At 49.2% G+C, this 24,079-nt stretch overlaps 9 protein-coding genes across 9 annotated transcripts; 7 read left to right on the top strand and 2 right to left on the bottom strand.

The window, feature by feature from the left end:
• Nucleotide 1: 1 nt before the first annotated feature.
• Nucleotides 2-2,841, top strand: F5J12DRAFT_828566 (ARM repeat-containing protein). Its single transcript, XM_051745629.1, has 14 exons — nucleotides 2-244; nucleotides 296-471; nucleotides 526-613; nucleotides 670-782; nucleotides 837-897; nucleotides 923-950; nucleotides 1,015-1,076; nucleotides 1,135-1,177; nucleotides 1,232-1,386; nucleotides 1,438-1,648; nucleotides 1,694-1,905; nucleotides 1,931-2,143; nucleotides 2,211-2,342; nucleotides 2,392-2,841. The coding sequence occupies exons 1-14, from the start codon at nucleotides 107-109 to the stop codon at nucleotides 2,692-2,694; spliced, it is 1,935 nt and encodes a 644-aa protein (XP_051600706.1). The 5' UTR covers nucleotides 2-106; the 3' UTR covers nucleotides 2,695-2,841.
• On the top strand, nucleotides 2,826-5,179 carry F5J12DRAFT_828583 (exonuclease V). Its single transcript, XM_051745630.1, has 8 exons — nucleotides 2,826-3,214; nucleotides 3,267-3,417; nucleotides 3,467-3,552; nucleotides 3,601-3,652; nucleotides 3,702-3,755; nucleotides 3,803-4,637; nucleotides 4,691-4,898; nucleotides 4,947-5,179. Exons 1-8 carry the CDS (start codon nucleotides 2,928-2,930, stop codon nucleotides 5,032-5,034), a joined length of 1,761 nt encoding a protein of 586 aa, XP_051600707.1. The 5' UTR covers nucleotides 2,826-2,927; the 3' UTR covers nucleotides 5,035-5,179.
• A 1-nt stretch (nucleotide 5,180) lies between these two features.
• On the top strand, nucleotides 5,181-6,262 carry F5J12DRAFT_76377 (uncharacterized protein). The gene is made up of 6 exons (XM_051742159.1): nucleotides 5,181-5,425; nucleotides 5,484-5,597; nucleotides 5,651-5,686; nucleotides 5,740-5,755; nucleotides 5,809-5,885; nucleotides 5,938-6,262. Exons 1-6 carry the CDS (start codon nucleotides 5,292-5,294, stop codon nucleotides 6,188-6,190), a joined length of 630 nt encoding a protein of 209 aa, XP_051600708.1. The 5' UTR covers nucleotides 5,181-5,291; the 3' UTR covers nucleotides 6,191-6,262.
• A 34-nt stretch (nucleotides 6,263-6,296) lies between these two features.
• On the bottom strand, nucleotides 6,297-10,441 carry F5J12DRAFT_76559 (uncharacterized protein). Its single transcript, XM_051742178.1, has 6 exons — nucleotides 10,241-10,441; nucleotides 10,062-10,192; nucleotides 9,905-10,010; nucleotides 9,364-9,852; nucleotides 7,573-9,308; nucleotides 6,297-7,515 (listed from the first exon to the last, which is right to left on the bottom strand). The coding sequence occupies exons 1-6, from the start codon at nucleotides 10,338-10,340 to the stop codon at nucleotides 6,334-6,336; spliced, it is 3,744 nt and encodes a 1,247-aa protein (XP_051600709.1). The 5' UTR covers nucleotides 10,341-10,441; the 3' UTR covers nucleotides 6,297-6,333.
• A 96-nt stretch (nucleotides 10,442-10,537) lies between these two features.
• On the top strand, nucleotides 10,538-12,339 carry F5J12DRAFT_828591 (NAD(P)-binding protein). The gene is made up of 9 exons (XM_051745631.1): nucleotides 10,538-11,003; nucleotides 11,058-11,102; nucleotides 11,156-11,174; nucleotides 11,233-11,433; nucleotides 11,488-11,610; nucleotides 11,663-11,681; nucleotides 11,734-11,820; nucleotides 11,879-12,074; nucleotides 12,131-12,339. The coding sequence occupies exons 1-9, from the start codon at nucleotides 10,671-10,673 to the stop codon at nucleotides 12,155-12,157; spliced, it is 1,050 nt and encodes a 349-aa protein (XP_051600710.1). The 5' UTR covers nucleotides 10,538-10,670; the 3' UTR covers nucleotides 12,158-12,339.
• A 435-nt stretch (nucleotides 12,340-12,774) lies between these two features.
• Nucleotides 12,775-13,574, top strand: F5J12DRAFT_720088 (uncharacterized protein; the record flags this gene model as incomplete). The annotated part of the gene is made up of 3 exons (XM_051741213.1): nucleotides 12,775-13,079; nucleotides 13,218-13,400; nucleotides 13,451-13,574. Coding segments are annotated over 3 exons (612 nt in total), but the record flags the coding sequence as incomplete, so codon positions are not given.
• A 33-nt stretch (nucleotides 13,575-13,607) lies between these two features.
• F5J12DRAFT_828600 (dihydrofolate reductase-like domain-containing protein) lies at nucleotides 13,608-14,917 on the bottom strand. The gene is made up of 6 exons (XM_051745632.1): nucleotides 14,660-14,917; nucleotides 14,535-14,605; nucleotides 14,254-14,481; nucleotides 13,974-14,203; nucleotides 13,791-13,921; nucleotides 13,608-13,732 (listed from the first exon to the last, which is right to left on the bottom strand). The coding sequence occupies exons 1-5, from the start codon at nucleotides 14,848-14,850 to the stop codon at nucleotides 13,841-13,843; spliced, it is 801 nt and encodes a 266-aa protein (XP_051600712.1). The 5' UTR covers nucleotides 14,851-14,917; the 3' UTR covers nucleotides 13,608-13,732; nucleotides 13,791-13,840.
• F5J12DRAFT_828606 (peptidase M24A methionine aminopeptidase) lies at nucleotides 14,918-16,861 on the top strand. Its single transcript, XM_051745633.1, has 10 exons — nucleotides 14,918-15,119; nucleotides 15,177-15,318; nucleotides 15,370-15,668; nucleotides 15,716-15,861; nucleotides 15,910-16,006; nucleotides 16,061-16,227; nucleotides 16,286-16,338; nucleotides 16,398-16,506; nucleotides 16,557-16,637; nucleotides 16,694-16,861. Exons 1-10 carry the CDS (start codon nucleotides 15,002-15,004, stop codon nucleotides 16,754-16,756), a joined length of 1,275 nt encoding a protein of 424 aa, XP_051600713.1. The 5' UTR covers nucleotides 14,918-15,001; the 3' UTR covers nucleotides 16,757-16,861.
• A 33-nt stretch (nucleotides 16,862-16,894) lies between these two features.
• Nucleotides 16,895-19,437, top strand: F5J12DRAFT_920978 (Alpha/Beta hydrolase protein; the record flags this gene model as incomplete). The annotated part of the gene is made up of 8 exons (XM_051749279.1): nucleotides 16,895-16,961; nucleotides 17,082-17,246; nucleotides 17,307-17,437; nucleotides 17,487-17,796; nucleotides 17,849-17,929; nucleotides 17,978-18,540; nucleotides 18,593-19,021; nucleotides 19,303-19,437. The coding sequence occupies 8 exons, from the start codon at nucleotides 16,895-16,897 to the stop codon at nucleotides 19,435-19,437; spliced, it is 1,881 nt and encodes a 626-aa protein (XP_051600714.1).
• Nucleotides 19,438-24,079: the final 4,642 nt, after the last annotated feature.

Consider the following 24,079-nt stretch of genomic DNA (forward strand, 5'->3'; position numbering starts at 1 on the left):
AGTTTTTGCGCTATAATTCCCTGATTAGGTGACTTCTGGCTACTAATAGTAAGGAAGAGGTTTGCAGTTGACCCTCTCATTACTCTTCTTGCTCTAATCGTCTAGCATGGGCAAGTCCCAGAAAAAGCGGTTGATGAGAAGACACAACCCAATGCGAGTCCCGGACTCGCATCTTCCAAAAGGTCTCGAATCTGCCGCAGAGTCCTCCGCCAAAAAAGAGGCCGTCCTGCCCATTATGCAGAAAGTATGCACATAACTCGCTCGGAGGCACGACTGAACGTGTCTATCCACGTAGATGGAAAGCCCTGATAGTTCAGAACGCAAGTGGGCGTGCGTTGCAGCGTCCAATCTCATTCAAAATGATCCATCGACACGGAGGCTGCTGCAAGGCAAAAACGTCGTTGGATCTCTGATTACTCGACTATCGGACAGCGAGGAAGAAGTTTGGATAGAAGCAGCTGGTGCTCTGCGGTGAATTACGGAGGCGTCTTTCTTCCGGAAGAGTCGTTGACCCATTAGACACAGAAATTTGTGCATTGACGGCGGGTACGACATTTGTGCCGAGATGTACAACAAAAACATACTAGCCCCCTTGAAGGCTTTCGTACCGAGGGTGGGTCTGGATCTTTGACACTGCGTGCGCGTAGCCCTGTTTACGGTCAGGGCCAGATATCCTCGGCCCTCTCACAATTCATCGATTCACCAAAATCTCTGCCTGAAAATGCTCGAAGAGTAGTGTACGAGTTTGCAGAGAACGTAATCACCATATTCTGGTGTCTGTCGTAAGTATGTCTCTCCAACTTTTCAAGCCACTCCTTTGGCCAAAACAAAATCAGGGAGACGTCGAACAAGGCTCTGAATGCGATTAATGCGATTGGCTTTGATTCCTTTCCTGATGTCATTCTTGGGAGCAAGAGATAAGCTCCCTACTGCTACTGTCACTGCAGCAGGTGAGTGTAGAGATTTTGTCTTCTGCACTTAGTAACAACGTTATCTGGTTGTTTCCGGCGGCAGCACAGAGCCTGTACGTTCTAACGGATGACAACTGGCCGGCTATCGATGCAATACGGTCTGAGGTGATACTACATTTCGTGCCTCCTGGACATCGTCCGCGTGAACGAACAAAACAACGAGACATCTGACGATCGCTTTGTGATGCTCTACGTGTTGTGTTGTGGTAGAGTTGCTTTTGTTTATCCTGGGAAACCAGGCTTTCTGATACCTTCGACAGGCATCCTGGGTAACATATCTCCGCTCCCTCCGCCCAGTTCCGCACCAAATTTTGACGTGAGCAAGGATCTCATATTTCCTCGTCTTCATCCTGTCATCTCTTCCGTATCCCTGGATGCAGCTGTGCAGCGGGTGCAAGAACTCGTCGCACGCCAGGTACCGTTAAAGACATTCTTCTATTCAGACTAAACTTCATACCTAGCATAGGCTAACGAGCCTCTGGAGATCGAGAAACTCTCCTTGAAACATGTACCCAAATCTGACCACAAATTATCAACGGAGCTCGAGCTCGAAAAGTTAGAGAACCGTCTCAGGACGGTGCAGCTTGCACTTGAGATTTTGACAGGTGTATATGCGACGCTACCGGATCCTGTCGCAGAGGCAGAACTAGGTAATGATGACAGGGAAGAATTAGAAGGTTGGTAGCTGTCTACCGAACTGCCCCTGTGCTGAACTCCCACAGATGGAGATGGAGATGGAAATATGTCAGATGCCCCAATGGAGGACGCTATGGACCTCGACCAATCTTCGCAACCAGTGGCAGGCGATCTACATACATCTCTTTCTCTTCCCTCGCTTGTACGGCCTCTGTTAACCCTGATTCAACCGACCGCACTTTCATTCCCTCCCCCATCTGCACCATCGTGCCATCCGCCCACGACGTCAGCTTTGAGTGTCCCTCCATGTCAGTGCCTTCGAGTGCCTTAATAACATATTCCTATCACTCGCTGCGCACCCACACTCAGAACGTTGCGCCGATGATTCGGCTGCCCAGACCATATGGAGTGAGATCTGGACGTCGCTATCCAAAGTTGGCGTCGATATCGCTGTTGGTCAGGAACAAAAGCAGGTGATATGGGAAATTGCTGTTGGTGTACTGTGGGGCGTAGGCAAGATTTGGAAAGGGAAACTTGTAAGACCTGCTACATTTTTGTACTGCTCCTGTCCAACCCCTCTGAACTTGCACGGTCTTTCATCAGGTTCCAACGGAGGAGCATGTACGCATTCTAATGAGTATCTGCGACGCAAGCACGGATTCTCAGGTACAGGTGAAATGCATAGGTGCACTGGAGTGCCTTGCGCAGCATCCCAACAGCCTCGATGCTAACAGGGTACGTTGGTCCATTGGTCTCCACTAACAGGGGGTTCAATGTCGAATAGGTCATCTCTTCTTATCTTCTTGACATTCTTCCAACGTCTACATCGCCGTCGCCCAAAGGCACTGAGCCTCTTATCCAAGCAGTCTCTGCGCTCATCGACATCTATTCTGACGAAAGCCTGCATTATGACGTTAACTTTCGGGAAGGGAAATTCGAAGACAGATTAGCTCAAAGTGTGGAAGGACTTAGGAAAGCAGTGCGCGCCATAAATCGGAAGACAGAAACCGACCTAAAGCTGAGAGGAGAGGAAGTGAGGGACAACCTGATAGCTTTCATTAAATATCGAAAAGAGCTTCGGTTCTAGATTCGGAAGATGTGGCACGGTCTGCTTCTCATAATTTTGTATTGAGATTTGCGCAGTCGTATGCTTTCTGCTGCGTACTTGACGTTCTGTCACAACTCGGTACCTTCTCCTGTCTGGATTATATAAGCAACATAACTTGGCACCGTGGACGTTTACCCCTTACTCGTTTGGGAACATTTCAACCATTGCAGTCTTCACCGAACTTCAAGTGTGCTGCGGGACACTGATTCTTCATGACTTTCGATGAGTATGATGAATATGACCTTTCCGAATTTACATCAGAAGAATTAACCGCCGTGGACGCCAACGTCTCTCACATGCTGCGCTCCACCCCTGAGCATCCTGCTTCGTCTGCTGGTCCAAAGATACAAATAACATTGGAGCAAAGTAACGTGGTGACTGCCTCTACGACTGCCAGCTCCACGTTTCTTTTTATATCTCCAGCGGCGGATAGTCCGTACTCCCAGTTTCGTTCTTGGAAAAAGGCGTTCTCTGTCACTGACTTGGTCGGTCCCGCCTGGTATGTCAAATCTACATCACGCCATTATATATGTTTTCCAATTTTCTTCAAGGTGTGAGCTTCAATATGAATATGGCCTCCTCGGCAAGAAAGATAAGCCGCCCCATTTGCGACCTTCTTCCTTCATGTCTAGGAGTGGCAAGCAGGTGCACGTTCAATGCGATAGAGCTACAAGAAGTGACCGCAGGCTTAAGCGAGGAAAGGTTGCAAATTTATCCTTTTTCTTGGAAGCTGCACTAATTGTTGTACAAGTCTACTCATCAAGCTCTGGAAGATGAGCTACACCCGGTGAAGGTGATCGTCGCAGCAAATACACCAGAAGAACGCTTCGGACTGCGGTAAGCATTACTCATATTTCACACATTCAAAACTAACTTCATATACAGGATCGCACAATTGATTACTGGCTTTAACGAGGTCATCGTCAGTGGAAAAACGGTGGGTCCTCGATTTTACTTGTGCGTCTGATGCTCAGTTCGATAACTAGAGAGAATTACCTGTTTTTGGAATTATTCATGGACACCCTGTTGTTGGAGTCATCGTACGTCGTCCAGAAAATTTGTCCTTGTTTCTGACTAATGCAAGAAGGATGAGGTCGTCCAAGTTCGCACAGCTTCAGAAAGCGCGGACAAATTTGGTGGGGGTGCAAAGTCACCTTCGAGCAACGGCGACCCTAGAGAACACCTGCAATTATCCAACACATCCTCGCAAGACGCTTATACACTTGGGCTCATCGATTACAAGACGCGTCGAGCAGAATACTTACCTCCCGAAGAGGATAGTCGCTCACCGAAACTACAGCTCATGCTCTACCACCGCATGCTGGCATCCCTGCTCACTCCTGGGATGGTTGATTTCCCTCTTCTCTGGAGTCTCATGGACCTCGATCCTAACAGACCTTTCTCTCGCCAGTTTGTATGCGATATAGAATTGGGGGATGCTACGTCAGGTGGAGAGCTCTCCATGGACTTGAATTCTCTGGTATCCGAATGGGTTGCAATTGTCCACAGAGAGAAAACAGAGGAGGGCCGCCTGAAGGGAGTAAATACAGAACTAGAACTGATCTACCGCCGGGCGTTGAACCTGACTGATAACCAAGGCAAGGAGCACGTGGAACTGAACGATCCGTTGCAGGCTCTTGCGCTTGAAGAGCAGCTAGTCATAGCCCGCGCTGTTGCAGAGAAGCTACCTGAATCCGGTGTGGAGGGAGAAGGTGCTAGCAACATCGCCAACACAATCGCAGAAAAGATTAAGCTTCCTTACCCTCCAGAGCATTATCCTTCCGCCTGGTCCGAGCTAATCGGTGCTAGTTCCGACCAAGAGAATGTTGCTCTTCAGTGGGCAATCCAAGATTCTCTTTTGTCTTGCGCAGAACAAGCAAGGATGACGTGGTACCACTCGAAAAATGAACTCGTTTCTCAAGGTATGTGATGATTTTTGTCTCACTGACAATCGGGAATAATTCCAGATCTCTAGGCGTCGGCTCCTCCAGTGCGCCCGTATTTACTGAAACGAAACACCAGGGTCAAGAGTCAGATGTATCCAAAATGTCACCAATTATCGGGACAAGGAAGTTCCCAATGGACGACGCCCAGCTTGACTCCCATCTTGCCGACATTCTTCAATGGTGGATGGGCAGCCGTAAACCTAGAGGGGTCACGGTTGCCCATACCTATCGATGCTTGTGAGCACAATTCCTCGTTATTTGCTTGTCCGACTCAGCCCTCTTCAGTACTTGTGAATACCAAGGGTCGTGTGAATGGAGGGAGGAAAAAGCCACCGAGGTAGCCGCTGCTGCGCTTGAACGGAGGCGACAGTAAGATGTACTTGAACGTTAAGGCAGTTTAGCTGCTGACTCGAACAAGTTGCCTAGCGATGGACACTCATTGCATGTAGCCGGGAATAATGTATTGGACTATTGGTTTAAGAGGACATTTCAATATATAGTAGCTAAATATGGAGGGTTGTTACCGACCTTGATCAGTGGCTAGGCACAGCTCGATGAACTTTCAACCGTTGCCAGTAAACTTTTCTTGCTCAGGTCTGTCACACGTCTGTGTACTTACTATCATCCTACATGGATGGATGGGTGGACTATCTCCACGTCTCCTTTTCTGGAGAACATGTTCTTTTCCATTCGCTTCGGCTGGACTCCTTTTGGACGTTTTGTTTGGGCAGCATTCTTGTCGTTGTGATATGTCTAGTTGAAAGGTGAGGTTGTTCTCTTACTGGTGTACTGGACAAGTCTGAGAATGCTACATATGTGCAGGTTTTTGACTGCGTTTTCCAACAAGATTGCCCGACCACGATGGGCATCCCGCTCGCGGCTTACCTGTGCGGGCTGGGATGCCGCGTTGTATGGACTTGTGACCCTATTTAGAGTGTGAGCGATCTGCAGAGCTACGATATTTCTCGTGTTAAGGATGTTGGGAACAGACTGTACATGCTCATAATCATGTCGTACCAAGCAGGGTAAGTGGCATTGATGACGTTTGTACTGCAAAAGCTAGCTGAAGTGATGCCAGAATAATAACTGTTGCTGTGAGATACTCAAGCTTGTTCGGTGCTACTCGATTTGAGAAAACAATCGCCAGGTCATCTCCTTGTCAATAGGCCAATTCTTCGTCGAGTATTATCTCAATTACGAGGGGATGGTGAACTCGGAGAGACTGTGAGCGATAATATCGTCTCCACCGAGTTGTTCTTTAATGGTGGCATTTTAGCGTTAGCGAGCCGCTCTTGGGGCATGCCGCAGAACCTCGTGGGACAGTTCGCACCAAGTCAAAGCCAACTGCCATGTTCATTCACCCATATGACTCAAATTTGGCCCGGGCAGATGCTGCAGCGTTCGAACTCGGCATCGCAGGCGATACCGAGTTGGTTAAGGGAAACAGACTTCTGGATGATGGAACCTGGGAGAGTGGTAATGGTAGGACTGTTGCAAGAGAGTTGTTTGGAGGGAGCAGCCATAGCTGAGATGAGTGTCTGCCATCGTGTCAATGTGTGCAGCCTTCCACTTCGGATGATGTATCTTTCAATGTTATAATCTTAGTTCGTCGAGACAGAAAGCAAGTAAATAGCAAATGAGGGTCGCAGGTTCGTATAGACGACTAACAGTCCTAAACGAGGCCGGCTCGCTTGGGAGCATATCCCCTTCGAGGCAAAGGATTGCGTGCAGAGTCAGCCTCCTCAGATTTCCTTTGCCACTGATCGATCAGTTTGCCAACACCTTGGTAAGGTTTCTCAGGTGATGGTGAGCGCCGATGTTCTTCAGAAGGTACTGTACTGTGGACAGGGGGCAGCCCATCGATTGGTCCATGACGCTCAGAAGGAGAGGGTAAAAACTTGCTGCTAGAACTACTGGGCAACCCAGTTAACAGTTCATATGAACTAGGCATGGTCGAACCACTGGGCGAAGGCCGCTTATCAGCATCTTTGTCCGGTGAGGAGTGCTCGCTAACTCGCGAAGAACTGAATCTAGAAATGGAAGGCGATCGAATGGTCTGTGTCGGTCGAGTCCCAGTGCTAGAAGAAGTGGCTGCAGGAGAAATCTTCAAACCCGACGGTTTAGGAAGGGTCAAAGGTGGTCCGTGCCCAGTAGCCTTCACGTTTGCATTGATCGCCTCATATCGTTGTACCATATCCGTAATGGATGTTCGCCGAGACCCATTCTTCCGAAACCCATCTTGCGGGACACTCAACCCAGTGGGGGTGCTAGGTGTTTCCGACTTCCCGTCAGAAACTGGTTTTGACACCGGAAATAGTAAAAGGGATTGGGGGCGTGTATGGGACAATGTAGGTGCAGGAGACGCAGTCGAGGCTGAAGTTGACATCCGCTTGACTTGTGACACGGGGGAGCGTCGGCCAGATGTTCTGCTGGGTGGACGAGGCGCATCAACCGCCCCACCATCCGACGAGCGTGCCTGTGCACACTGTGGCGTTCCGGGTGTCGTGGCCAGCGGCGCAATTATCGAGCGAGTCTTCGACGAATGTGTCACGAGATCATTACTCGGGTTGCGGACGACGGAGTCCTGGATTGCATCCTTCACCCTCTCCCTGGTCTGCACCACCCCACCACCCCAAAGGTCGACGAGATCGTGCACAGAACTTTGTCTTCCTCTCCGTTTCCGTACAGAACTTCTACCTTTCTCAGCTAGTTTGCCTGGAATCACCCCTGCAGCGTCTTCAGGGCTCTCCTCATCACTCGAAGACTTTGCTTCCTGTGCGCTCTCTAGGAACGAATATTGCCAGCTGCCACCTATTCTTTCTGGAGATGGTCGGATAGGTTCTGTGGTTGAACCCTGATAACGACCGTTATCAAATCCTGGAGCGTTGAGATGAGAGTAAACAGTAGCTACCTTGGTGCTCTCTGAAGCTGCAGTGCGGCCAATTCGGTGGCGATCCTCGGGACGCGGGGAGTGGGGGAATGTCTTGGTCGACAATTGAGGGTTCGCAGATTTAGGTAGGGGCTGTTGGCCTGTAATGCCTTCTTGCGGCGATGGGATGCAGACGGTATTTTCCTCGATGAAGGACGACCGCTTCTTCGTGAACTCGCGCAGTACTGGTGTCTCCGGTGTATCGGTATTTGCAAGCTGCGACTCCTTTACTGCGGATAGCTGACTGTCAACATCTCCAGTCAGCCAGTCTCTAGGTTCTTGAGCATTGTGCACCTCTGACAGGCTGGGCGCTGAGGAGCTTCCAATATCGAGAAGTCCGCTTGGCTGCTCTGTTTGTGTATGAGCACTTGCTGCATGCTTCCCAGGCGATGGCGACGGAGATACACCTAAGCGACTGAGACGTGTGTGCGGGGCTGCATCATTGACACCACCCAGTGTAACGTGCGATCGCAATTGGTCGGCTTTCGTGTCCCTAATTGTACCACCTGAGATTTCTTGGGAATGGGCGACGCGCTGAGGAGGATAAGGAGCTAAGCGCTGGGCCTGAAGGAATCGTGATAAAGGTGGTTCAGATAAATCGATTATATTCTCCCGAACAGATAAATCTGCCGGTGAACTAGGACGAGAAGGATTCACTGCTGCGAGGGTAGGGTCCAGTTGCTCTAATGGCGGGAATCTCGCCTCGATGGGGATATCGTGTGGTTGGAGCGCCTCTGATAATTTTGCAGAAACCAAGGGCATGGGTTTCACGGAGGGACTGGATTTTTGAGATGAGCCAGTACGAGGAAGTGGGGGACGAGGAGATGCTGCAGAAGAAGGTATCACAGGGATAACTGAGGGATTTGGTGCCACAGAGACGCGGTGCCTATAATCACCAATTGTAGCCAAGCCAGTTCTTAGCTTGCGTGCCTCACCCAACGTCGGTGGTTGAGGTACAGATGTAGGCAACCCTAACCCATCGAAGGCGTCCCTCCCCTTGGATATGACAAGCTTCGTATTTCGAGAGCCTTCGGGATGTGACGCAAGCTTTGAAGGTGTTAACCTGACTTTGGATGCAATCGGAGCAGAGCTCGTCACCACGGTGTCACTAGTACGCCACGGTTCTGTGAAGTTATCACCGAACGTCGTGAGTGCCGAGCCTGGTTCCGTGTGTTTCGGTACCGAAGGTTCATCGGCCAAGCTACTAGAAGAAACGCTCTTAGGCTTCCATGCAGACCAACCGGCATCGCCGGATCCCTGAGGTCTGTTATCCCCTGCACTCGGTGTATTACTCTTCAGGGCTCTCCATGCTTTGTCTTCGTCATCGGCCAGCCAGTCACGCTTCACAACTTTCACTGATGTTGACAATGATCCTGTTGTTGGACTCGCGGGACGAGACGTCGAGGACAACAACGACTCCTTCTGGAGGCCAGGGCGGCCCCTCCGCAGAGCAACATTGTCCAAAGCCTTCTCTTTGATTTGTACTGCAGGAATAGCATCCTTCTGTTTGGACTGTGCATTTGAAGACTTTGGGCGAATCGATGCTGCTGAATTGTCACGGGAGGTAGTAGGATGAGGGTGCACGGCGCGCGGAGAAAGTGGTTGGGGTGGTGGTATATGGTATACAAATCGGGACTTGGTACCGCGCATGCGGTGAACTTGATCAAGAAGTTCAAACACGCTAGGCCGCTGTGTTCCGTGTTCGCGCAGCATCGATGCTACAAGAAGAGAGAACCAGTCAACTCAGTTCCTTTGAAGAGGGATGACACATACCAATTAGAGCGTTGAGCTGCGGAGAATATACGGGATACGGGGGGATACGATACTGCACGTTTAGTATAGCAAGAGGGCCGTGTTCCTCGAATGGGGTTGTATAATAGCATAACTTGTAGAGCAAGACGCCTAGTGCCCATACGTCTGATTTTTCATCAACAGGGCGACGGAGGTAAGGGTCGATCATCTCTGGAGCCCGATATTGAAGCGTCGTGTGACGGTTGAGATCTGCTTCAAGGATCCGGATTTCCTGCGTTGTAGCTGGTGGTCTAGGGGACACGGGCGTTGCTGAACCGAAATCGCATAGTTTGAAGGTAGTTGAGGAAGACTGAAGAATATTTTCGACTTTCAGGTCACGGTGCAACAAAGGGGGTCGCAAGTTGTGCATCGCGGCAACTCCTTCACAGACATCAACGAAAATCTGCAGTATTTCAGCCTCTGTGAGGCGTTCGCGAAGCCGCCTGTTCATCATATCGATGATGCCCCCGCCTATCAAGGAGACGGTGAGGAAATACATGCAAAGTCGCGAGTACATACGAACCCTGACAGAATTCCATAAGGATGAAAACCTCGTATTGACCGTTGGACATCCGATGCCAGGCAGCGTCGATCAGGTATACAACGTTCGGATGGCCTTTCAGGATCCTCTAAAGTAAGATGTGAAGTCTACCGGCATGGTTCTGGATCAAAGTACGTGCCATGATATCAACTTCCTTCTTCACCTCCGCAAGCATGGTGTCACTCGCGACTGCGATGCGTTTGAGGACATGGTGGGTGGTATTGTAGATGGGAGCCGGTGTCCTCACAAGATATACATGAGAGAAGCCACCTTATACAGTATGAGCTGAAGGCTGGAAGGGGTAGGGTTCAAGCCCACCTTGGCTGAGGTACTTCTCGACTTGCACGGTATACTTGTTGACTGATATCGTCTGACCCGGGACGAGGGTTCCCTTGTTCTGATACAGTGATTGTTGCATAGTTGAAGCAAAAATCAAAAATGTACGGCCACGGAGACCCGCAGACAAGCGCAGGCTGCCACTGAGGCAGCGCTACCGTTTCTTGCTTCTCTCAGGTTTCGATACAGGTGAGCACTACTGCATCAAGTCACGTGAGAGGTAATACCGAGTAAGTACTAGCTCCTATTCAAGTATCTAGCTTTGTAATACCTGGATGCGTCGATCGATATCAGCTCGTAACTAGTAAACATCCGATTCCGATCTGGCCCTCTAGTCGGCCGTACACTCGTTTCGTTGCATCCTAATCAATCCTGATAAAGTCAAATTTTTGTCGATACGCACCCCACCACAATGTTGCCAGACGCCGTCCCATTCTCTCGCCCTCCAACTCCGGGCCCCCACCCTCTCAGAATTGGATGGTATGGTCTCGGAGCCATGGGTTATTTCATGGCCCGCAACATCGCAACATCAAAGAGACTTCACCCGGCCTCAGCGTCACCTATATTGGTCTACAATCGCACTTTAGAGAAAGCAGAGAAGCTTGTCAGCGAGGTCGGAAGTTCTGCTGCTGTCGTAGCATCAAGTCCTGCCCAGCTTGTCACGGATTGCGACGTCATATTCACTAATCTCGCCAACGACGCTGCTGTGCAGAGCGTGTATAACGACTTCAATAAGACCTTATCTGTGCGTTGATTGCTACGACCCCTCGTGGAGATGATCACGAACAAATCCCATCAGTCATCTCATCCTACTAGATCAAAGATATTCGTAGACACCAGCACGGTAAGTCGCAGCGGTGCAATTCAGTCTGTACTCTGATCACCGACGTCTCGCAGATTTACCCATCGCTGGCAGGTTAGGGTGTCTTTTATGGCACTGAACGGATAAAAACACTGAAGGACTTATCTTCCAGCTGAAATCGACAAGCTGCTGTCAAAATTTGCTTATTGTCACTTCGTTGCATCTCCCGTTTTTGGTCCCCCCGCAGTAGCCAACGCAGGAAAGCTAGTGATCGCTATGAGTGGCGACTATCGGTCCAAACAGGAGGCTGCCCATCTCATGCTTCCAGGAGTAGGTAGGAAAGTCATCGACCTTGGTGGGAACATCGAAAAGGGTCTGTGATACGGTCACATGCGATTATCGTTGTATTCTGAAACACTGCTAATAGCACCTACGCTCAAGTTGATTGGCAACGGAATGATCATGGGTGCCAACGAGCTACTGGCAGAAACTCTCACCCTGGGAGAGAAGTCGGGTATAGGCGCTCAAACGGTGCAGAATCTCGTGAAAGGTGCAAAACCAACTTTCCCTTGGTTTTCGAATTTCTCATACTGTCAATTCAGAAATCATGCCAGCACCCCTGTGCGCCATAGTCGTTTTCCTTTGGTAGTGATGACTAATGCACCGGTGTTAGTCTCATGGCTTACGCTGACAAGATGGTGAACGATCAGTTCGATGGCAGTGCTGGGTTCGCCATAGACCTCGGCATAAAGGATTCAATGTACGCCGTTCACCATCTTATCATTTGAGCACGGTCGTTACCCTCATCGTTTCGGTAGTCACGTCCGCCGTTTGGCGGCAGAAACTAACTGTCCCATACCCACTATTGACGTCGCCCACCAGCGAATGATCACTGCTCGTGCCATTCACCAACGACAAAAGCAAACAAGCTCCCAGCAGTGGGACGTTCTTGACTGGAGTGCTTTGATTGCTGGCTGCAGGGTTGCAGCGGGGCTAGACCCCTTCGATTCGAAGGTACCTGGAAGCATGAAAAAAGAAACGTATATATGTCCTGATATATGCACCTTCAGGTTGACCACGTCGTCCCCGATGATTGAGATCGGGTTTGGGGTTTGCTTCCGATCCAGGTCCAGAGCGTACTTTTTAGAAGACGGTTGGGAGTTGTCGATAAATATATGTTGATAAGGTATACCACTGTTGTGACCCCTAAGTGGTATGATGTCATATTACAGCAATGAGTCCGCTCTGACAAATGACATGATGCCTTTGCTGGAAACGAAGACAAATACTCTACGGCACAGGAGGCAGCTTGGTTGGGGGCCAAGTACTACGACCAGAACAGCCAGTTTCAAAGTCATATTACCGGGGAGAGAACGCCGTCAGGAGTGGTAATATAACTTGCTGGCTGCAGAGGAGGGTTGGTCGAAGTTCTCTTCCCTCTCTGTCATGATGATACATCATGTCAAATACCTCTTCGTCATTCTCTTATTGTGCTTCGTTTCTACCGCAGCGATTCTGAGCGACTCTGCGAATACCCATGCCGCTACCCCTTCCAGACGCTATGTTTCGTCCTTCGATACTACTGAGGTAGCCAAACGGTATGTTGATCCTTCTTCGACATTAGGGCCTTTACGGAGACCTCTCTGGAAGGTATGATGCTCGCCGTGATGCAACTCCGTCCAGACGGGTTGGGTCTCGTCAGGCAGCTCGTCCCCGCGAAGCCATTCCATCCAAACAGCACTCTCCTCGTCAGGCAGCACCATCTCGGGCACACGCCCCTCGTCAGGATGCTCCCGTACCGTCACGGGTGCACGCCCCTCGTCAGGCTGCACCATCTCGGGCACACACCCCTCGTCAGGATGCTCCCGTACCGTCCCGGGTGCACGCCCCTCGCCAGGCTGCACCATCTCGGGCGCACACCCCTCGTCAGGCTGCAGCTGCACCGTCCCGGGTGCATACGCATCGTCAAGTGGACCCTTCACCGCGGCACACACCCCGCCAGGAGGTTCCATCCGATAGGTATGCTCGCCGTTTAGTTTCCTCTGCGCACGAGACTCATCAAGCTGCACCTTCGTAACACCACCCTGGTAAACGCGATATACCGGCTGACTCTAGTCCGCATGTACCCTCGCCAAGCCAGGCGCACCACAAGCGGAGCAAGGCGGCACCCCAAATACCGATGTTCCCGAGCCCCGAATTCTGCCCCGCAGGGCTTTCTGCTTGTCCTATTCGGAATCAATTTGGGCTGCTCTCAGGCGATGAGAATGTTGAATATGAGTGCGTGGACTTTATGACGGATTTGGACCATTGTGGAGGCTGCTCGAGTCAAGATTTCGATAGGTAAGTCAACTTAATTCAGAACATATGGTCACTTGATTGGAATGAGTCAGGTTCAATTGTAGGGCTGATCCCCTCGCGCTGTCTGTCGCATGTGTCTCTGGGCGTTGTGTTACCACGTCTTGCCAACCTGGATACACTCTTCAGTCGGGTGAACAATTGTGCACCCCAACTTAAATTCGTTCGCGCTTGTTTCACTGAGGGTACAGGACTCGCTTGTTCCTTTTCAATGGACCAATGTTTGACACTCTTATTTGACACTCTTATATACAAAATGCCACTTAGACGTTTCCAAGGACCATATAGACTATTTCCGAGACTTGGACTCTACTCTACTTTAGACATTGTGATACTTGAGTTGGTAGATACTCTGGTATTACAGCGGATATTTACCTTTCACACGATATGATGTCACGGTATATGTTTCTTCGTCATTTCAAATACTATTGGCGACGTAGGATCCTGACTGCAGCAACAGTGTCTATGCCCATAAGCGCGGTCTGAACGGGTTGCAACGCAGGTGCCTAGTAAGAGAACTAGTTAACATATTACTCAGCCAAAGAAAATCAGACATGCTTCTTCAGCCTGTTTTGAACCACCGACCTCGTACCCTACACCGCCATCACCCACAAACATCGGCGCAGTAGTGATAATAATGGTGTCAATCACAGGTGGAGCACCAAAACCATCCGATTGTTGCGAGCACTTCAAGAAGCTATTGATAATGGTGGCTCCCCCTTCTACCATTAAACTCTTGATGCCTTGTATATACAGTTCCACAAGTACCTGAGGAATTGAGAGGAACCCTTCCGGGGTGTAAGGAAATATACAATTACGAGCCGCAGGTAGATCCCACCATCTTCGCACGGCACGTCGAAAATGACTGCACCAGCCTCCAAGAGAGTAGATCGTCGGCTACTCATCTCAGGGAAGTTTGAAGACGAGCAAAAGATCCAGGGCTGGAGGCCCACTCCTTGACGGAAGTTGGATAAAAGTTTGCAATCAATTGGTAGTCGCAGATGGGCGTCTAAGACAATTGGTCGAGGAAGTTTACTTGGTCGTGATGCCTCCGGAATTAAACGGGCTGTGAATCATGACCACATCCATGAAGCCAGAACTCAAGTCTGTAATGCTTACTGTTCAGTTGGGGGTTGTCATTCAGAGCCGTCCCGATGCCGACGAGGATTGCATCATGCATGGATCTCATCCTAATAGTGAAGCTGGAGCGTGAAAGAGTAATGAATTGACGCGAGGGCGAGTACCAGTGGGTCATGAGCATGCTCTCTGGGCAGCTTAGAAGGAGCTGCCTTCCGCCCTTTCCAGCTATCTTGGCATCCAAAGATTGGGCAAATGTCAACGTGACTAATGTTCTGTCAGTCTCTGCATCTTCTTTCGAACGAGATGAGAACACAGAGCGTAAGAAATCGAGGGCAGAATCGCTGAGTAGAGACATCGTTCAATGATGGTGAGACAAGTAGGATTGATCATAACTTCAAGTTAGGGGGTCCCACACCCGATTTCCGACTACATAACGAGGCATAATTAACAGCAAAGGTCAAGGTCAAGCCCACATCCACCGAAATACGGGACGCCAATAGGCCCTAATGATAACCAAATCTGAAGAGATGTCTATGGCTGCCCCAGAGAAGGAGGTGGTGGTTGGGCATTACGAAGAAGCGGATAGTGATGAAGGGGCTGTGGAAGAATCTGTGAACGTTGCAGGTATGTCTAGGCTTCATCTGACTCCTGCCACGCTGGAGGTGACCCCAATGTATGTAGGTGACACAAAGAAGAAGAAGAAAAAGAAAAAGAAACCCAAGAAGAAGCGTGTCGAACAAAGCGACCCTCCCCGTGTTGGCCTTTCCAAAATCTTCACGGACGGCGTCTACCCCGAGGGCGAAATTCAGCCATACAAGGACGAGTAGGGTTCACGTGGAATGTGTATGAAGTCGACTTGCTGACCATGTTCTAGCAATGCCTGGAGAACCACCTCTGAGGAAAAGAGATATCTGGAAAAGATGGCCGTGGAAGATCCAGAGGTCACCTATCAGAACATTCGCCGAGCTGCAGAAGTCCACCGCCAAGTACGACAATACGCTCGCAAATACATTCGCCCCGGTCAGAGTTTGACCGAAATTGCTGAATATATTGAGAATGGTACTCGAGCGCTAGTGGAAGAGAATGGTTTGGAGTGCGGTGTTGGCTTTCCTACTGGGTTAAGCTTGAATAATTGTGCTGCCCACTTTACTCCCAATGCAGGGGACACAACAAGTACGCCGACCACTGTTTATCGAGCGACACTACTCATCAAATATCAGTCCTTCAGAGTGGTGATATTCTCAAGGTTGATTTCGGAGTGCATGTCAAGGGTCGAATCCTCGATTCCGCATTCACCCTCACATGGGAACCCACGTATGATAGGCTTGTCGAGGCTGTTAAGGCCGCCACAGACACTGGCGTCAGGGTAAGCTTCGATTTTTGTAAGGATATCATCTAATTCATCCTCAACCAGGAAGCTGGAATTGACGTTAGGCTCGGCGAACTCGCAGGGTATATTCAAGAAACCATGGAATCATATGAAGTCGAGGTCAAGGGCAAGGTTCTTCGCGGTATGAACTCGAGACGACGTTGCGAGTGTCATCTGCTCATCCTGCGTTTGACAGTCAAACCGATAGAGAATCTTAGCGGCCATTCCATTGGCATGTATCAAATACATGGTGGCAAGTCGGTATTGCTTGTGAAGAACGAAGATCCAACAAAAATGGAGGAGGGCGATTATTTCGCCATTGAAACGTTCGGCTCCACGGGACGTGGCCGTGTCGTAGACAATGTAGGAACTCGTTTTACTCTCATCTTACTATTAAACAATACTCATCAGCCTCATACAGGGAGATTGCTCTCATTTTGCTAAGATTATCAATGCCCCCAGAGTTCCTATACGGTAAGTCATTTGCCTTACCTTTTTCTCCAGCGAAGAACAACTATACACACGATTTCAAGGTTGACGTCCGCGAAGTCGTTGTTGAGGACCATTTCCACCAATTTCGGTACACTTCCGTTCTGCCGCAGATACTTGGACCGAATCGGTGAAAGCAAATATCTGCTCGCGGTTAGTTTACTCTTCTTCGAGTAATAACGCGGCTAGACAGATCCTTCCAGCTCAACCACCTCGTTCAACAAGGCATAATACAAGACTATCCACCCCTTTGTGACGCTATTGGTTCAATGACGGCGCAATTTGTAAGTTATCACATGAATGATTCGGTGGTGGACGAGTGACCCGTTGCAACAAATAGGAGCACACGATCCTTCTGCGACCTACAGTGAAGGAAGTCGTCAGTCGTGGGGATGACTATTAGGCGTTTCTTCCAAGTTAGATATATTTCTCTACCTTGGAACAGTGATCTTGGTACCTGTTGCTGAGCAAGCAGTCTTTGTAAATGCGAGCCCCCGCAGTTTGGCGATGTGCGTCATCTCTGTCGGCTGATCTAGCGTGCATGTGCGCTTGTACGACGTCTCAAAAGAGAAACTCCGCTCCTGCAGCCCCTGAGTCCCTTGCTCAAGGTCAGTGTCTCCTTTCCTCTCGACTGCAACCCTTGCATGGTGTGGCTATCACCCAGCACGACATTCCGATGCTTCGCGATTCCTTACGTTTTCTATACTACGCTTCTGCCTCTCCTGCAGCATCTCCTTCGGATTGCAAATCATTGTCAACTCTACTGCGTGACTATGAAACCCCTGGTGTCTTACCTCCATCTGCACGGATCGACCGTACGCTCAAGCTTCAGAGCCGACGTCCTTGGAACTTTTGGGATATGTGGAAATACCCCGCATTCGCGGTCGGAAAAGGTTGGTGAATTTCTGAAAATTATACGGTCACGACTATTGTAGTCATCCCCTGTCCTTTAGCGGCTTGTCTCGCTCGTGATATAGTTGCCTATAGCATATGGGGTCCCCGAAGGAGGACATGGGGCATTGAAATGACTATTATCAGTAGTCTGATGAGGGATGTTTCCCGGCATTCGGCTCTTGCAGACATAGTGTGTCTCACTTGAACTTGCTGTATTACTCCGATGAACCCTTTAGCAGGCCATGGTCCGTATGGTAATGGGGCTATCCGGATTGGTCCCTCTTCCAGGCGATGCACTGGTCACCCCTGTCACCTTTCGAGTACACAAACGCAACCTCCGCGGTATTATACAGGCCCTGGACGCACAGGAAACCGGTGAACGTGAGCTTTCTGGAGAGTGGATTGTTGGGAAGAAATTGTGGCAGGCTTTGCAGTCAGACGATCGATCGACGAGACAAGTCGACGAAGAGAGTATACTGGTGCAGTCGATTAGCAGTGACGGGTCTGTTGGGCGACACCATTCGCGAGTCATGCTGTATATTCACGGCGGTCAGTCTCCTATTTTTCGACAGATCATGTCCATACGCGTTAACGTCTGCAGGTGCATATTGTTATTCTAGCGCTGCTGCGCAGAGAATGATTTCAATACCTCTGTCGAAATACACGGATGCTCGCGTGTTTGGTAAGTTCCAGTTTTCCGATTCAGCTTGATACTAAGTGCATTTACTAGCTATCAACTATCGCCTTGCACCCGAAACCCAGTTTCCTGGCCCTCTGCACGACGTGGTCAGTGCATACATGCGCTTGACTGACGACCTACAAGTTCCTTCGGGGAATATAGTTGTCGCAGGAGACAGCGCAGGCGGTGGTTTATGTCTGGCATTGTTATTGTATCTGCGAGACAATGGGTATAACATGCCTGGCGGGGCAATTCTGTTCTCGCCTTGGGTTGGTAAGTGCGCGGCCAGCAGCATTTGGTGTCTCATCCGCCCTAACAACTCGAAAGACCTCACCCTTAGCTGTCCCTCTTGGGAGACAAATGCTGCGTATGACATAGTTCCGTCACCGGGTCCTGATGCACACCTGCACCCGGTGGTGATGTATCTAGGGGATGGATTACAGCAATATCTGACACACCCATATGCTAGCCCGTTGTTTGGCAGGTTTGAAGGGCTACCTCCGTTACTTATACAATGTGGGGAGGCGGAGGTTTTGAGGGATGAAATAGGACTCCTTGCGCACAAGGCGTCGCTGGCTGGCGTTTACGTCCAACACGAAATATACGAAGACGCGGTAAATTTCTCACCTTCAACACTGTCATCTTGCATTCATACTTGTTTCATAGGTCCATGTCTTCCAATCGTTTCCTTTTCTAGGCTTGGTGAATGCTGCCTTCGCATCCTGCCATGACTTTGTCTTTTTCAAGCTTTCCGGGTTGCAAGACCCCTCGCCGAAGCTCCTTGGAGGGATCTGCGAAGCACGCCTTGAGCACGATATTGATAACGAAAATGTTCGTGTCGTACGCGGGGACGGCACGGAGACGTGTGCTGGGAGACGTGGTGTCCAGGAACACATGAATCACGAACGACACGACCCGAACGACATAGAATCGGAGTTATACAGCTGGGCTTCTACTCGCCCAAAGGGCGATCCAATCGTCAGCATTGCGGAGACGAGGGATCTTCTTCGTACTGACGTCGGCGGCGTTGAAGCACCTTCCGGGCTACGTCGTATCAAATCAACCCTCTCTGTCCTCGTCGCGGAACCGCCTCTGGTGGCAAAGATCAAAGGACCTTATCCTTATTCGCGCGCTTCCTCACGGGCGCATAGCCATTCAAGCATTACATCTTTCATGGAGCAGTTCACACTTTCTTCCAACAACTGCATTATGACACCTCAGGCGCACCTGAACCAATGATGGTAAGGTTACGTTGGGTTGGTGGCGTTGCCGGAACACTGTTCTCACTTCTTACTACGATCTACATGTCCGTTGATTGCTACTTTAGGCCACTTCCGTCCCGAGCAATACTTACTTCTGTTCGTATCCTATCCCAGCCTAATCATCCTTACAATTGTACTTATCAGGGTGGTCAAGGTTCAGTCGGTGTAACTCGGATGTTGGGGCGGCTTGTAATTCATGCGGGTAGTCCGACTTCTGATTGCTTGGCTATCGCTCGATCCGCTCGTTAACGACTGCTCACTGATTGATCATCATACCATGTTCTCGTTTCCGAGAGCACCGCTGCATTTTCTACCGTTGTCAAGCTTGTGCCTTTGGCTCGATATGTAGCAGGGAACTGCAGTAAAAGTGAAGATCTGTGTCAATTCTGTGGCTGACCTCAATCACCTTCCACACCTGTGGCACTACAAGTGGATATATAAGTGTTGGATGCCTTGTATAGGCTACTCTTGGTGCTAGACCATGAAGACAAGCATCGTGAACAGTGGTAAAACACTCATTGGCCAATAAGGAGGCTTGCTGAATTACAAAAGAGTTGTCAATGGACAGGCCTGTCAATAGCAACATGTATGCCTGTCACAACATAAAGATGGGCCCATCAGTAATATCATTTACAGCATCACAGCACATAGACAGGCCTGTCCAGTAAGATGCACCCCTGTCACAACATAAAGACTTTTGGAGGATGATGAGCTGCAGGATTGTCAAGTCTATAGAGAGGAATATACTCAGACTTCAAGTTGGTTGAAGCTAAACAATTAACTACCTATAGAGAGGAATATACTGTAGGTAGGTAAGTAAGTGTTCCAATATAATGAATGGAAGGAGTCCCACCTCAGACTTCAAGTTGGTTGAAGCTGAGGTGCAGTAAGGAAAAAATAAACTGCTAAGTGTCCGCTTTTGGATTATGTAATGCTGTGCTCAGTGAACCACAACTAAGGTAAAAGTGATAAACTCCAACATGCCCCTTCAATGAGTATAGTCAAGAAGGAATTAAAAGATAATAATACCCATAGCTTCAGAGAAATGAACATGCTTCTCCCTAGACACACCCTTAGTCAGCACATTGGCCACCTGGTCATTGGTAGACACATAGTTGACAACTACTTCTCCAGAATCCACCTTCTCTCGTATGAAGTGATGATGGATTGCAATATGTTTCATGCGGTCATGGAACATCACATTTTGAGCCAGTGAGATAGCAGATTGATTGTCAATGAGGAGTGGAGTGGGTTCATGTGACAACACAGTCTTGAGTTCGAGGACTAGGGTACGAATCCAGATAGCTTCCTTTGTGGCAGCACATGTGGCCATGTACTTGGCTTCTGTACTCAAGAGAGCAACAGATGATTGCTTTTTCGATGACCAGCTAACAGCTCCACCAGAAAGGATGAAAGTATAGCCAGTAACAGAGTGGTGGTCATTGATATCTGCTGCCCAATCTGCATCTACATACCTGATCGCGCATGCATTTGAGTCTCACTTATAGGTAAGATGGACATCAGGGGTGTGTCACAGATAGTGAAAAACATGCTTTAGTGCAGTAGAGTGTTCATGCCCAGGGCATGCAGCATGATGGCTCAAGATGCCTACAGTAAAGGCAAGGTCAGGCCTTGTTGCTAGCATTGCATACATAAGGGCTCTGAGAGTGCCCTGGTATGACTTGGTGTCAGCCTCTGGAATTTCTAGTTTTTTGAGCTTTAGGTTAGGCTCGATGGGGGTCATGATGGCTCACCCCTCACTCATTCCAAAGCACTCAAGAATACTCTTGACATATCTCTTCTGTGAGAGCTGTATGATACCTTTATCATGGTCATGCAGTATCTCCATTCCTGAAATCCAACGTGCCTCCCCCAGGTCTTTCATCTTGTACTCCTGCAAGAGCTGAGCCTTGATGCACTCAATGGTTGTGCAGCACTTTGAGAGTATTAGCTTGTCATCTACGTAGACAGCAACAACAATGAGTATGCCATTCTTGACTTTAAAGAAGAGGCTATGGTTGGCCTGGCTTCAAGTGAAACCCAGGGATTTGAAAACAGTCTAAAGATGAGAGTACCATGACTCGGGGGCCTGTTTAAGGCCATAGAGTGCTCGTAGCAGCTGCTAGACTTTGTTGCTGTCAGGAGGAAAGCCCAGAGGGGGGTGAAGGTATATTTCTTCATCTAATAGTCCATTTAGGAATGCAGATTTAACATCCATCTGATGAATTTCAAGATTATACTTAGCGGCAAGTGCCAGGAGTATGCAGATGGTTGCGAACTTGGTGACAGGTGCAAATGTCTCCATGTAGTTGATCCTGTGTACCTGTGTAAAGCCTTTGGCTACCAAACAAGCCTTGTACCTCTCAATTTCACCAGTTGGCCCTCGCTTGATCTTGTAGACCCATTTCAAGTCAATCAGTTTATGGCCAGGAGGCAGGGCAACTTCCTTGTTCAGTCCAATGGACTTAAGGGTCTGTAATTCATCAATCATTGCAGCATACCACTGATCTGCATTGGTGTGTTGCATTGCATTGTTGAACAAGTGAGGTTCATTGTCATGTGTTGTGGATGCTTTGTAAGCCACTTCCTCATTTGTCTCAGCCACCTCAGCCTCACTGTTGCCACATGCATGCTCTTGCTCTCGAGCAACTTCATCAATGGGGCTTCCCCCCTCACTCTCTGCACCTGAACCCTCTGGTGCCTCAAGCTGTTGACTAGGTAAGGTTGTCCTGTCATAGGAATTGATGAAAAAGCAATAATCATCATCTCTAGGTGGCACTTTTTGTGTTCTGGTGGACCTGCGGGTCTCTCGAGGCAGAATTGGAGTTGGATAGGGCTGCAGGGGTGTCGCTTTATGCATGGTAGGTTTCGGTGTCATCCTAGCTTGCTTTACTGATGGTTTTGAGGCCATTTCAAGCGCTTTTTTAGGACTCTGGCTGCTGCCTGGCATGTTACCCTCTGAGTGCTGTGGGGAATGATCTACCTTTGATCCTGAGTGATCAGGTGCATCATTTGACTCAATTTTGACCTCATGGATAACATCTTCACTCTCTCCCTCACTAGACTTGAGATCCCCATCATCAGACTCCATGTGAGCATGGCCTTCCATGCCTGAAGCCCTGATGGTATCCAGGTGCAATGTATTGCCCTTTTGGGCATTCCCTCTTATGTTTGCTGGTTTACTAACCATGCCTGCAGGATCTTCTTCTATCCAGATGCGATCTAGGCCTGCTGCTGTGCTTCCCTCATCAAATACTACATCCTGGGATTTGAAGACATGACCAGTGGGCTGGTGTAAGCATAGGTATGCTTTCTTGTTCTCTGCAAAGCCCAGATGAATGCATTTTAAGGACTTTGCATCTAGCTTCTTTCTTTTTTCCTCAGGTATATGTACATGTGTGGTGCAGCCAAAGGTTTGGATATGGGCCAGTGATGGCTTAATCCCTGTAAAGGCTTCATATGGTGTGACATCCTCGGAGATAGCACAGGTTGGTGATTGGTTGATTAGGTAGGCTGCATACTGGATAGCATCCCCCCAATATTTATTTGGCAGTCCAGTGTCTTTTAGCATTGCCCACACACTTTCAACAAGTGTGCGGTTCATCTGCTTGGCAATGCCATTCTCCTGTGGGGAATAGGCATTCATCTTCTCGTGGTAGACCCCTTTTGACTTGAGGTAGGCCTTGAACTCATCTGAGCCATACTCCCCACCTCCATCACTCTGAAAATAATTTGCTTTTTCACCAGTCTTGACTTCAGCTCAAGTGAGGTAGTCTTTCACTGAGGGGAAGACTTTGTCCTTGGATTTTATTAGTTTAACCACAAGGTGGTGCGAGCGAGCATCAATGAAGGTTACAAAGTAGCAGTGTCCAGTTTGGGCTGTAGTCTCCATGGGGCCACATACATCAGAGTATGTCTGGTAGAGTACTGTTGGGCTTTCAATGTTTGACCTGATGGGTATCACCTTATGGTGTTGCTTCCCTTCAAGGCAAGGTTGGCATACTGAGTTCAAGTGCTCAGTGCCAGTAAGCTCCATGCCTTCAACCATTCCTGCTTTAACCAGTTTAAGCACAGATTTTGTATTTGCATGCCCAAGTCATCGATGCCACAAGTCAAGTGTGGCTACAGACTTTGGTGCTGCAGCTGCGAGTACCATGGAAAGTAAGGGTAGGGTCAAGTAGTGGAGATGGTCCTTGTACGACAAGTGCTCCATGACTCAGAGAGTGAGTCCTTGCTGCAAGGATGTAGAGTGAGCCTTGACGATGACCCACACCTACAGTGTCTGTACTGTCAGTGATTGAGCATGTTCCACCCATGAAGGTGACCTGGACATTTCTAGTAGCAAGGCATGCCACTGAGAGGAGGTTTGCGCTGAGATCTGGAACAAAATAGACCTTCTGTAGTAGGATTCTACTGGTCTTCCCATTTGGAAGATCCATACAAAGTTCGATCTGTCCAATGGCAGTAGCAGGAATTGTGCTCCCATTTCCAATGACTACAGGCTGCAGGGGTGAGAGCATCTTTAGCAAAGTGAACCATTTCTGCTGACAGCACATATTCACAGAGGCACCAGAGTCAATGACCCAGTGCATGTGTAGATTCTTGCCATTGTCAGTGGCTATGAAGAGCTGTGGGGCACTGTCTTCAGCAGGTGAGATGTGCACAACTTTAGCAACAAGTTTGTCCTCCTTAGGCTTATCCTTTTCAGCCTGTGATGGGGACTTGGCTGCCTCATCAGCCTTCTTCTTGTAGCAGTCATCTTCAACATGGTTCATCTTCTTGCAATAGCCACAAGCCTTTTTCTTTTTCTTGTCATTGCTCTTTCCCTTTTTGTTAGGCATCTTTGTTACAAGGGCAGTTTGTGCCGAAGAGGTGCAGCAAGACTTCTCTT

The sequence above is a fragment of the Pisolithus orientalis genome, assembly GCF_024613125.1.
Source record: "Pisolithus orientalis strain OTSU chromosome Unknown F5J12scaffold_12, whole genome shotgun sequence".
Classification (NCBI taxonomy): Eukaryota; Fungi; Basidiomycota; class Agaricomycetes; order Boletales; family Pisolithaceae; genus Pisolithus; species Pisolithus orientalis.